Here is a 12,933-nt window from a genome sequence, read left to right as displayed (position 1 = left end):
GAATGAAACCAAACATGGCATGAATGTTCTTATGAGGTGCTGACCAAGTGTTGTTACTTTGCAGCCCATCCATCATCCAAGATGGCCGCCAGTGAGTGACTTAGTTTAACATAGGACCCTATGGGAAATACATACAAATGTCTTCTTTTACAGAACCACTGAATGGAATGAAACCAAACATGGCATGAATGTTCTTATGAGGTGCTGACCAAGTGTTGTTACTTTGCAGCCCATCCATCATCCAAGATGGCCGCCAGTGGGTGACTTAGTTTAACATAGGACCCTATGGGAAATACATACAAATGTCTTCTTTTAGAGAACCACTGAATGGAATGAAACCAAACATGGCATGAATGTTCCTTATGAGGTGCTGACCAAATGTTGTTACTTAGCAGTTGGTCCATCATCCAAGGTGGCCGCCAGCGGGGGACTTAGTTTAACATAGGACCCTATGGGAAATACTTACAAATGTCTTCTTTTAGAGAACCACGGAATGGAATGGAACCAAACATGGCATGAATGTTCCTTATGAGGTGTTGACCAAGTGTTGTTACTTTGCAGTCAATCCATCATCCAAGATGGTCGCCAGCGGAGGACTTAGTTTAACATAGGACCCTAAGGGAAATACATACAAATGTCTTTTTTTAGAGAACCACTGAATGGAATGAAACAAAACATGGCATGAATGTTCCTTATGAGGTGTTGACCAAGTGTTGTTACGTTGCAGTCAATCCATCATCCAAGATGGCCGCCAGCGGGGGACTTAGTTTAACATAGGACCCTATGGGAAATACATACAAATGTCTTTTTTTAGAGAACCAGTGAATGGAATGGAACCAAACATGGCATGAATGTTCCTTATAAGGTGTTGACCAAGTTTTGTTTTTTTGCAGTTGGTCCTTCATCCAAGATGGCCGCTAGTGGGGGACTTAGTTTAACATAGGACCCTATGGGAAATACATACAAATGTCTTTTTTTAGAGAACCAGTGAATGGAATGGAACCAAACATGGCATGAATGTTCCTTATAAGGTGTTGACCAAGTTTTGTTTTTTTGCAGTTGGTCCTTCATCCAAGATGGCTGCTAGTGGGGGACTTAGTTTAACATAGGACCTTATGGGAAATATATACAAATGTCTTCTTTTAGAGAACCACTGAATTGAATGAAACCAAACATGGCATGAATGTTCCTTATAAGGTGCTGACCAAGTGTTGTTACTTTGCAGTCAGTCCATCATCCAAGATGGCCGCCAGGGGGGGGACTTAGTTTAACATAGGACCCTACGGGAAATACATACAAATGTCTTTTAGAGTACCACTGAATGAAATGAAACCAAACTTGGCATGAATGTTCCTTATGAGGTGTTGACCAAGTTTTGCAACTTTGTTGCCGATTTACTGTTCAAGATGGCCACCAGGATATTTTATTAAATAACGGGACCAATATTAAACCAAATTTGGCCTCAATCATTATTTGGGTATCTGTTATGATTTTTATCTATCTTTACATGATTTCTAAAACCAAAGTAGAGTCAGGTGAGCGACACAGGCTCTTGAGAGACTCTAGTTTGTGTTTTTAGCTTAGATCTTGAAAATACAACAGACATTGAGAAACTTTAAAAAATAAAAAATAAAGTAATCAGCAAGTAAAAATATACTATGATAGGTCAATATGGTCCAAATTGTTGTTTGAATCCTCATAGAAAATATCACCCTTCAATGATTATTTTTACCCTTTTTTGCATTTTGGGCAAAAATGTATTAGAGAAAAAGTATTGGAAACAGAAATGATCATCTTAAATAAATCAACATGGCAGAAATTGTCAGTGGACTTCTTTAAGGAGTTTTAGCCTTTCAAAGATGAATTTACCCATTTTGGGGATTTTTGGCATTCTTCCTTGTAAACTCTGTCAGAGCAACTGTTGGTTTAGGGAGGACAGCCCAGATAATGATGTATGTATTGTGTGAACATCCAGGCATAATTATCAATTGAGATATTTAAACAGCATATACTTGGGCAGAGGGTTTGTTACTTCTGAAAAATGAAAAGTTGACAATTAGAAAATGGAGCCCAGTAGTCAGAACTTCTGTGTTGACTTGAGTTCATAATTATAAATTAACTGTTCACAACTTTGAATTTTTGAAATACTAAGGCTTTTCTACCTCAGGAATAGATTACCTAAGCTGTATTTGGCAAAACTTTTAGGAATTTTTGGTCCTCAATGCTCTTCATTTTCATACTTTATTTGGCCTTTTAACATTTTTGATTCGAGCATCACTGACGAGTCTTTTGTAGACAAAATGCATCTGGCACAAATATAAAATTTCAATCCTGGTATCTATGATGAGTTTACTTATTTGGCATTCTACATGACTGTTAGACCCTGAATTGAAATTTTATCTTAAATTTAAAGGAATTCCTGACTATCATCATCACAGTGGTCAAGATAATTGGTTATGTTAAAATCTTCTATTGTATAAGATGATATTAAAGGCTGTGTGGTATAGATATCTTGTATAGTGAATCATTGGTCTTGTTGAACACTTTCAATAGATGGGCTTTGTGGTAAAGTTAACTGGTTTAGTTAATCCTTGCTTTCATTGATTGATTGTTTAAAGCCACTTTCAGCACTATTGTGATATTTCATGGCCATCAGTTTTTCTTATTGTTGGGGGAAGCCGGAGTGCCCAGAGAGAACTACCGACCTCTGGTAGGAAAACTGTCAATCCATTGGTCAATTCAGATTGAAGTCAAGCACACCTTCACATGCCAGATTTGAACTCACAACCTCAGTGTTGACAGGCTAGTGATGCAGTAGTTAGACCACTTAGACCACTCGGCCACCGAGGCCCCAGCTTTCGTAAGAACCCTGTTAATTAATTGGAAGGTATAAGAGGATGTGTAGTCTAGATACCTGGTTGAGTAAACTATTGTTATTCAAATCTGTCATTGATTTTGTAGGCATTAGATACTTGGAGGTCTTGATAAAAAGTTAAGAGAACTTGATTTTTTTAAACAACAAAACAAATCACTCATACATGAAGATCAGTCACTTTGAATTAGAAATTCAGGTTTTTATAATAGATTACAGTAATACCCATTAACGAAAAAAACTGAAGATTTAAGGATGATATAAAACCGAATTTCATTTGACTTCGGCTTTATGTAGACTATTATTATAAAAGTCATGATGTATAATCTACATTTTACAGATATCCAGAAAATTTAGAGATGAAATGCATCCTAGGCATGGCCTCTTGAGAAGTAGAGAATTTGAAATGAAAGGTAATATTTCACCATATAACATGCTCACAATATTAAACTGTTTTATTTATTTTTTTGGATTTTTACATTTGATATATGAAATGCTATTCAACATAAGCTCATAAATTTTTTTCAAACCAACCAAGTTTGAATTTGTTAAACTCTCAGAAATAATTAATTAAAAGAAATAAAAATATTGAGAGGTTGATAAACATAAATGTCTAACCTCAGCATGTTCTTAAACGACTAAAATGAAACAGGTGTACTCTTTCATAATTTTTCTGAAGGGGAGATCACCCACTTTGAAGTTTTGTAACTAATACATTTAAATGTAGAGAACAAGTTGATTAAATCTGTTCATGAATTTCTGTATCAGGTTAATGTTTTTACTTAAGGGAATTTACCATGAAGATATGACCACATTGACTTGAAACTGAGTGCATATCTTCATTATCATGTGGACTTTTTTTTTAATTTTGACCCAGATTTATGGTACACTGAACACTGAAGATTTGAATGAGGCATGTTGCTTTTGGATATATTCTTGTTTTCTCTGCCTTAAATGAGTATATCTAGGGATTGTAAATCCATTTTAAATAAAAATTTGTTGCCAAATGGTAATATAGATTTTAAGTGGTAACCTATGCCTCTTTATTAGTATTAAGAAAAATCTGGTTAATACCTTTCCTTTTAATGTGAAAATCTATGGATGAGTCAATATAAAAATATGGCAATGTGGTATGATTGCCAATAGGACAACTATTCATCATAGTTCAAACAAATGACATGGATATGGCTGTTTTCAATGCATTCATTTATGACTTTACTTCAAAATGATATTTACTTAATAAGACTTTTTGGTACTTGAAAAAAATATCAGGTTTCCATAAGACAATTTAATGACAGTGCCAAATTAATTATTTTCTATTTCACACAATATTAAGTACTACCCAAAAAATCACTAAAAACTAAACGTGCTAAAATGTCACGTTGAAGTTTGACCAGCAATTGTAACAATTTAGTACTTGTAGTTTTTAGTTAAAAGTATTAACATGATTAACATGTAAGAATTATCTATCATATGTATTTGAACACCAGTATACTACTGTTGCCTTTATCTATATGTTCTACACCATGTATGGGCTATTTATAGATTTATATACCTTTGACACAACAGAGGAGAATGCCAAAAAAACATACGAAGAAGTTTGTCAAGTTTATGAAAATATTTTCAACAGGCTTGGACTACAATTTAAAAAAGGTAAATATCATTAGAGAGACATTAACTGTAAAAATGTGCATCTGGTGCAGTAAAATTGGTGCCTTTTAAATTATTAGATGCTAATTAAATCTGAAGTTTGGTGAAATTAAGTTAATGAGACAGCAACTAAAAATATTAAAGTAAAAATGCACATCTTAAGTTCACAAATTCACCACCATTTGGTTTTCATATTGATATTAGGAGACACCTAATCATAGTGCAATGCTCATTTAAGGGCAATCAATCCTATAAAGAGTAACAGTCTACTAACTATATTTACAGAATTTGACTTGTTAGTAGATATTGCCTTGCTGATCATATTTGTTACCTAAAGTTTCTATTTTTATATTATAATTTTTATCATATAAGGCAAAACGCAATAAAAAAAGATAAAAGTCATCATAATACTTTTTTGTAGTAATTGGTGCAACAGGAAATATTGGCGGGAAACTTTCTCATGAATTTCTCCTACAATCAGACATTGGAGAAGATACTATTATAGTCTGTAATAGGTAAGTTTATGTTGGTTGATTGGTCATTTATAATTGAAAATAAAGGAGAGGTTATTCTGTAATAGAAATGTAGATATTTACAAATTGAGAAGGGAAAGTCATTTTAGTTTCAATTAGAAGTAGTGTCCCCAAAAGGTGCCACTGTGGATTCACACAACCAAATGCAGTAACAGTAAATCCATCACCAAGAAGTGCTGCATTGTATTTGTGTGTCAAGACTTCTGCATGTGTATTTGTACATGTGTATTTGTGTGTTCAGACTTCTACATGTGTATTTGTGTGTCCAGACTTCTACATATGTATTTGTGTGTTCAGACTTCTATATGTGTATTCGTGTGTCCAGACTTCTACATGCGTATTTGTGTGTCCAGACTTCTACATGCGTATTTGTGTGTTCAGACTTCTACATGTGTATTTGTGTGTTCAGACTTCTACATGTGTATTTGTGTGTTCAGTCTTCTACATGTGTATTTGTGTGTCCAGACTTCTACATGTGTATTTGTCAGACTTCTACGTGTGTATTTGTGGGTCCAGACTTCTACATGTGTATTTGTGTGTTCAGACTTCTACATGTGTATTTGTGTGTTCAGACTTCTACATGTGTATTTGTGTGTTCAGACTTCTACATATGTATTTGTGTGTTCAGATTTCTATATGTGTATTTGTGTGTTCAGACTTCCACATGTGTATTTGTGTGTTCAGACTTCTACATGTGTATTTGTGTGTCCAGACTTCTACATGCTTATTTGTCAGACTTCTATGTGTGTATTTGTGTGTCCAGACTTCTACATGTGTATTTGTATGTCCAGACTTCTACATGTTTATTTATGTGTTCAGACTTCTACATGTGTATTTGTGTGTTCAGACTTCTACATGTGTATTTGTGTGTTCAGACTTCTACATGTGTATTTGTGTGTTCAGACTTCTACATATGTATATTTGTGTGTTCAGACTTCTACATGTGTATTTGTGTGTTCAGACTTCTACATTTGTATTTGTGTGTTCAGACTTCCACATGTGTATTTGTGTGTCTAGACTTCTACATGTGTATTTGTCTACACACGTGTTTTCACAGGTTCACTATCTTTTGGGGAAAATACTTATTATTTAAGCAACATGTCCTTTACTGAAAAAATCGCTGAGTCAAGGAAATTCTTTTTGTTTTGATTGCATGAAAACCATAAATGCTGGAATCTGATTGCAAATTGTTTAATAGCTTATTCCATTCTAAAGATTCATTGCCAAATCTTTTCAGACTTTAAATTCATGTATTGTAAAAGTGCTTTTTTCAGTTTTTCTTGAATATTTATACTTTTAAGATAGATATCGTAACCTTTTTTTATAGCTGTCAGTATGGAAGAAATATTGAAGTTGAAGGTTTGTACTTTATCTTTGTTTTTTCTTACATATTACGAGAAAGTTTTATTACACTTCAAAGACACAAAATATCTGAGATTCTTCAGTATAAATCATAACAAATACAAGCTTCACAATTCACACTCGTAGAATTTGTACATTTGTACCAAAGATATAGAACTGCTAGCTACTTCTGATGCCTTATACAGTGCTTCTATCTTGAATTATTTTTTAGAGAAAATATAATACATATTTTTCTTTCAGCTAGATAGATCTGTAAAAAACAAGAACTTTATAAAACAAGTTGCTTGATGATTTTAACTTAAAAATTGAACTGAATTGTTGAAAAAAATAGGCAGTAGGAATTTGAAGTTTTCAGCTCAGTAATAAACTTGATAAGTATTTAGTTTCATTAAAATACATACTTCTGAATATTTGATAGCATTGATTCTACATTTCATTTTCAGTTTATTAAGCAAGATATCTTTAATAAAATTACAAGAGTATATTTTTTCTTTTGTTTATATATGCTGTGTATATAAAAAAAAAGAAGATGTGGTATGATTGCCAATGAGAAAACTCTTCACAAGAGACCAAATGGCACAAAAATTAACAACTATAGGTCACAGTATGGCCTTTAACAATGAGTAAAGCCTATACCGCATTGTCAGCTATTAAAGGCCCTCGAAATGACAAATGTAAAACAATTCATAAGGAATTTGTGTTTATTTTTATCAGTATTTTATTACAGACCCTTCAGTAAGAGAGAACAAGTGTCCCAGTTGTGGAAGTGAGTTGGATAAAATGTCTGCTATAGAGGTATTATAAACACATGTTAATGTAGACAAAGCATACTAGAAAAAAATCTATTGCCACTGAGAGGTTTTAAAGATTATGAAAATTTTAAAACTTATGCAATATACAGCAATCTTAATCAGAATACTCCTTCACGGAACTGATTTATAAACTTAATAAAGGGTAACCACTAATCAATCAGGATAGCTATCATTGATAAAATTATAACATTAGGATTTAATGCAAGTAATTCTCAAGTATTTGGAAAACCATAAGAAATGGGGTCCAAATATTAAGAATGACCAGATCAACCCACCTAACATTTATTTTTTCAAAGTAAGAAGACTCCTTTATTAGTTATTGCCCTTTAATGATAATCCCCCTTCCCCCGCCAATGATATAAAGTGTCTTATTTTTATACCTTTATATAACAAAATGTATTATGGATTGAGAGAAACTGTTAACATAAATTATGTTCAACATTACAACATAAGAAAATGTTAATAAACTAAACCATCAATGGACTCCCGATAAGAAATTATTGTTACAAAGAATAATTTTATAAGTGTTGCCTATTTGAAAACTATTAACAACAGTTGGAACCTGCAAAATAGGTTAGTAATACTGTTCTATAAAAATCAAAGTTTGACATAAACAGTCACTTATCGGGGACTAATGCCCTTAAATGACAATTTTATCCAATTTTAGCATTCTACATTTCTATATAGATAGACAGATGCTGTTTAAGAAAAAAAAATTATAATTACGGCAAGACTACAAATGAGTCACATGACTTAAACTGTAGACAGCAGTATTCTTCAAAAAAAGCAAGATGAGATGTAATGTTTATCTAATTGTTAGTCACTAATGTCATCACTGCTTTGATCTGAGGAGGGACATTGGCTTGGACAATTTTTTCTTGTTATTTTGAGGTTTAAATAAATAAATTTAATAATTTGATGCTGGCACTAAGCGAATAGAAATACTTGGGTTTGATTTTACTCAACTGCATTTGTGTATTTAGATTTTAGATATTGGATTATAATCAGTAAAAGTCCAAAAAATTTCAGCTTGACCATATTCTTTCTGTGTTAGAAACCTATGCTGTGTCAAATATTTAATCACAATCCAAATCCAGAGCTGTATCAAGCTTGAATGTAGTGTCCCTACTTGCCCCAACTCTTCAGGAATCGACCGCTGTGGTCATATCAAGTTGTGCCTGCGGAGCATTTTATTGTGTTAGTCACAAACATTGGTTTATAAATATGGACTATTTAGTTGAAGCATAGGGTGGAAATATGTCTGAGAAAATGAAAAATAATACAGCATTTTGATTACAGTCTTACACCATAAACTAATATCATACAAACATATTAATTAAATCCATATTTGGGATAAAATTAACAACAAAAAATATATGGCCGTAAGGGATATGTGACATGGATGTGTAAAAAAATACAAACCTGAGTTATTTTGTATCATCAGTGAAAATATTGAAAGTTGTTATAAAACCTTCAAAATTACTTTTATTTATTCAGGTTGGACATTCCTTTTTATTGGGCACAAAGTATTCAGAAATTTTAGGATCTACTTACAAAGACAAAAATGGCCAAAATATGTGAGTATGTAAAATGTTATGAATAGGTAATAGCTATTCATCTGTTACCTATAGATAAACAGGTGAATAGTAAAATTTCAAGTTAATTTAAAGCACATAATGCATACATTCCAATATATATTGCTCATTATAAGCACATGACACATTCCAATATATATTGCTCATTATAAGCACTTGACACATTCCAATATATATTGCTCATTATAAGCACATGACACATTCCAATATATATTGCTCATTATAAGCACTTGACACATTCCAATATATATTGCTCATTATAAGCACTTGACACATTCCAATATATATTGCTTGTTATAAGCACATGACACATTCCAATATATATTGCTCATTATAAGCACTTGACACATTCCAATAAAATTGAGAATGGAAATGGGGAATGTGTCAAAGAGAAAACAACCCGACCATAGAGCAGACAACAGTCGAAGGCCACCAATGGGTCTTCAAGAAACTCCCGCACCCAGGGCGTCCTTCAGCTGGCCCCTAAACAAATATGTATACTAGTTCAGTGATAATGGACGTCATACTAAACTCCAAATTATACACAAGAAACTAAAATTAAAAATGATACAAGACTAACAAAGGCCAGAGGCTCCTGTCTTGGGACAGGCGCAAAAATGTGGCGGGGTTAAACATGCTTTTTGAGATCTCAACCCTCCCCCTATACCTCTAGCCAATGTAGAAAAAACAAACGTACAACAGTACGCACAGTAAAAATCAGTTTAAGAGAAGTCTGAGTCCGATGTCAGAATAGGAAACGAAAGAAAATAAACAAAATGACAATAATGCATAAATAACAACAGACTACTAGCAGTTACTGACATGCCAGCTCCAGACCTCAATTAAACTGATTGAAAGATTATGTCTTCATCATATGAATATCAGGCACAATCCCTCCTGTTAGGGGTTTAGTATTATACCATCATAAAATTTATGAGAAGAACATAACCCGTGTCATGCCAACAACTGGTTTTAGAATAAATATGTTTAATTCCGATGCAAAGACCCTATAAGTGAATCAATATTAAAGCCAAAATATGCAATCTTTAATGACCTGACAACAGTATCGTAACTATATCCCTTCTTAATAAGTCTGTTTAAAGGTTTTGTTAGCTTTTGGGGTGAATACTGACATTTTTGTGCTTTGTAAAGAATATTACCATAAAAGATTGGATGTGAAATACCCGAACGTATAAGATGTCTGCATGTTGAGTTATATTTACGAATGATGTCCTTATACCGATGATAAAATTTAGTAAATGTTTTGACTAGTATATATATTGCTCATTATAAGTACTTGACACATTCCAATATATAATGCTCATTATAAGCACATGACACATTCCAATATATATTGCTCATTATAAGCACATTATAAGCACTTGACACATTCCAATATATATTGCTCATTATAAGCACTTGACACATTCCTATATATATTGCTCATTATAAGCACTTGACACATTCCAATATATATTGCTCATTAAAAGCACTTGACACATTCCAATATATATTGCTCATTATAAGCGATGAGCAAAACCCTTAGCATTTGACACATTCCAATATATATTGCTCATTATAAACACTTGACACATTCCTATATATATATTGCTCATTATAAGCACTGGACACATTCCAATATATATTGCTCTTTATAAGCACTTGACACATTCCAATATATATTGCTCATTATAAGCACTTGACACATGATGTATGAAATGTTGTAGATATGTTTACAGGAACAGGTGAATTGATTAATATGAAAATAAGGAGATGTGCTATAATTTCCAATGAAACAACTATCACCAAAGGATGTGGATTTAATCAACTGAGGTAACTGTATGGCCTTCAACAATGAGCAAAACCCTTACCATATATTCAGCTGTAAAGGGCTCTAACATCAATAATCTATGATTCATGACCAAACAACAAACACATTTTTTTTTATTATAGACAGCAACCAAATACAGACTTCTGGCTTTTGATATGTGTAACAAAATGTGACATGTTGTTTTTAGAGTAACACAGATAGGATGTTATGGTTTAGGAGTAACCAGAATACTACAGGCTGGTATAGAAATATTATCAGATAAATTAATTATGTATTGTTGTTTTAAGAGTCACACAGATGGGATGCTATGGTTTAGGAGTAACCAGAATACTACAGGCTGGTATAGAAGTATTATCAGAGGATGAAGCCATACGATGGCCAAAAATAATATCACCATACCAGATATGTATCATTCCACAGATGGTAAGTCTTTATTTCTCTTTCCGTGTCCAACAACACTTGACAGTTGTAACAACACATGACACTTGTAACAACATTTGACAGTCATAACAACACATGACCATTGTAATAATACATCATATGACAATTGTAACAACACATGAAAATTGTAACAACACATGAAAATTATAGTAATACATCATATGACAATTGTAACATTCATGACAATTGAAACAACACATGACAATTGTTACAACACATGACAATTGTAATACTACATCATATGAAAATTGTAACATCATATGACAGTTGTAACAACACATGACAATTGTAAAAACACATGACAATTGTAACAGCATATGACAATTGTAACAACACATGACAATTGTAATACTACATCATATGACAATAGACCACTTTCGAGTTTGTCCGTCACCGGAAAAAACTCGTCAATTATGCACGCCTTTATGACGTCATTTACCAGATAGAGGGGATCGCCTGTATCCCTGCACTATAAACGTTCATCAAGCGTCTTAGTGATCGTTATTATGCAGGATAAACTAGAAATAATATTTGTTCTGTAGGTACTTAATCACAATTCCCTAATGACAGCAGTGCTGAAAGACAAGTATGAGAATTCAATTTGCCGAATAATTCGTGCCATATAGCTTTATAGTTTTCCAACCACTCGCTCAACATTGGAACAGAAGTGACGACGCCCCTAAACGCACGGATGATGTTCACTAAAACCAAAGTTTTTGACAGAAATGCATCGAACTCGAAAGTTGTCTATTGTAACAACATATGCCAATTGTAAAAATATGATAATTTTAATAAGATTTGATAATTGATATAAAATTTAAGGATTGGAAAGGGTCATTGCTAAAACAATATATTTGAACAATGCTTTTTAACTTCTTCTTTACCTGGTTCCTATGGGTTTTTATTGTTGTAATTAGTACTCCTGATAGCCAGAAATAACTTATCCAGAAATAGGCAAAAGAAAGAAATTAGCAATTAAAATTTCCTTTTGGCCTAAACTATTATTCTCAGGATTTTCTTCATCAATGACTTTTTGTAAAGTAGTGTTATAGGGTAAGCTTGACATTTATTCTATGAATAAAGATCCTAAATACTGTGGATTCCTTATCATTGGTATGTAACCAGTTTTCATGGATTTCATGGGCAAGGTAAACAACAGATTTGAAAGTTCAACAAAGAGCTAATTTTCTATAGACTTGTATGCAGACTTTGGCAAAGTCATGAAATCTAAATTGTCCATAAAAAGCAATGTTGCTTCAATCCACCAAAATTTAGTACCCACGAAAAAAAAGTAATACACAGAAATAAGTAAATTATATTTTCACCATGGATGGTATTATATCTTAATGTTTTTTGTTGAAGAAAGGTTATATGGAAGAAAAGTTCATGGAGCTAGCTAACAATCTGTATGATGAATTAGTGACTGTGCCAAACCTCCGTGGGGAAGTGGTCATTGATAACAGGACTAGATTTACTGTTGGTAACAGGTTGACCCAGGCAAATAGATTAGGATATCCTTATGTTGTTGTTATTGGAAAAAGTGTAAGTAATAGTATAAAATATGTAAGTTGATTCTTAAAGGACAAATAAAAACCAATTGTCGAAGAAAGAAACGCCATGGTCCCCCCAAAAAAACGAAAGGACAAACGCTGAAAATGCTACATAAGAAACTGAAGGAAAAATCGGTTATTGATTTGGAAATGTACGGCAGGCGGGCGGCTGCCGTCCGTGCATTAACTCATGAACCAGTCAACAAAACCTTTTCAAATTTTAATATGTTGTTACTGATATATGACAAAATGGAGGTAAAGTTCAATATTGACAGTTTTCACTTTTA

The 12,933-nt window shown here is 32.9% G+C and overlaps 2 protein-coding genes across 7 annotated transcripts in view; one reads left to right on the top strand and one right to left on the bottom strand.

Annotated features, from left to right (window-relative positions):
- Positions 1–12,933, top strand: part of LOC127737255 (probable proline--tRNA ligase, mitochondrial) — an 80,276-nt gene that overhangs the window by 24,046 nt on the left and 43,297 nt on the right. For 3 of the 6 annotated variants that reach the window (XM_052247822.1, XM_052247814.1, XM_052247805.1), the window contains exons 6-13: positions 3,213–3,285; positions 4,418–4,525; positions 4,944–5,037; positions 6,383–6,414; positions 7,145–7,212; positions 8,727–8,806; positions 10,943–11,078; positions 12,459–12,638. In XM_052247822.1, the coding sequence (XP_052103782.1) occupies positions 3,213–3,285; positions 4,418–4,525; positions 4,944–5,037; positions 6,383–6,414; positions 7,145–7,212; positions 8,727–8,806; positions 10,943–11,078; positions 12,459–12,638 (771 nt within the window). Of the gene's footprint in view, positions 1–3,212; positions 3,286–4,417; positions 4,526–4,943; positions 5,038–6,382; positions 6,415–7,144; positions 7,213–8,726; positions 8,807–10,942; positions 11,079–12,458; positions 12,639–12,933 lie in introns of those variants that run through there. The other 3 variants (XR_007999334.1, XM_052247841.1, XM_052247826.1) reach the window with 2 other exon arrangements.
- The window catches only part of LOC127737230 (nuclease SbcCD subunit C-like), a 36,951-nt gene that overhangs the window by 9,304 nt on the left and 14,714 nt on the right, over positions 1–12,933 (bottom strand). The gene's annotated exons all lie outside the window — the stretch shown is intronic.

Source organism: Mytilus californianus, unplaced genomic scaffold (genome assembly GCF_021869535.1).
Source record: "Mytilus californianus isolate M0D057914Y unplaced genomic scaffold, xbMytCali1.0.p SCAF_1, whole genome shotgun sequence".
Lineage (NCBI taxonomy): Eukaryota > Metazoa > Mollusca > Bivalvia > Mytilida > Mytilidae > Mytilus > Mytilus californianus.
This window is presented reverse-complemented; position numbering and strand designations above follow the sequence as displayed.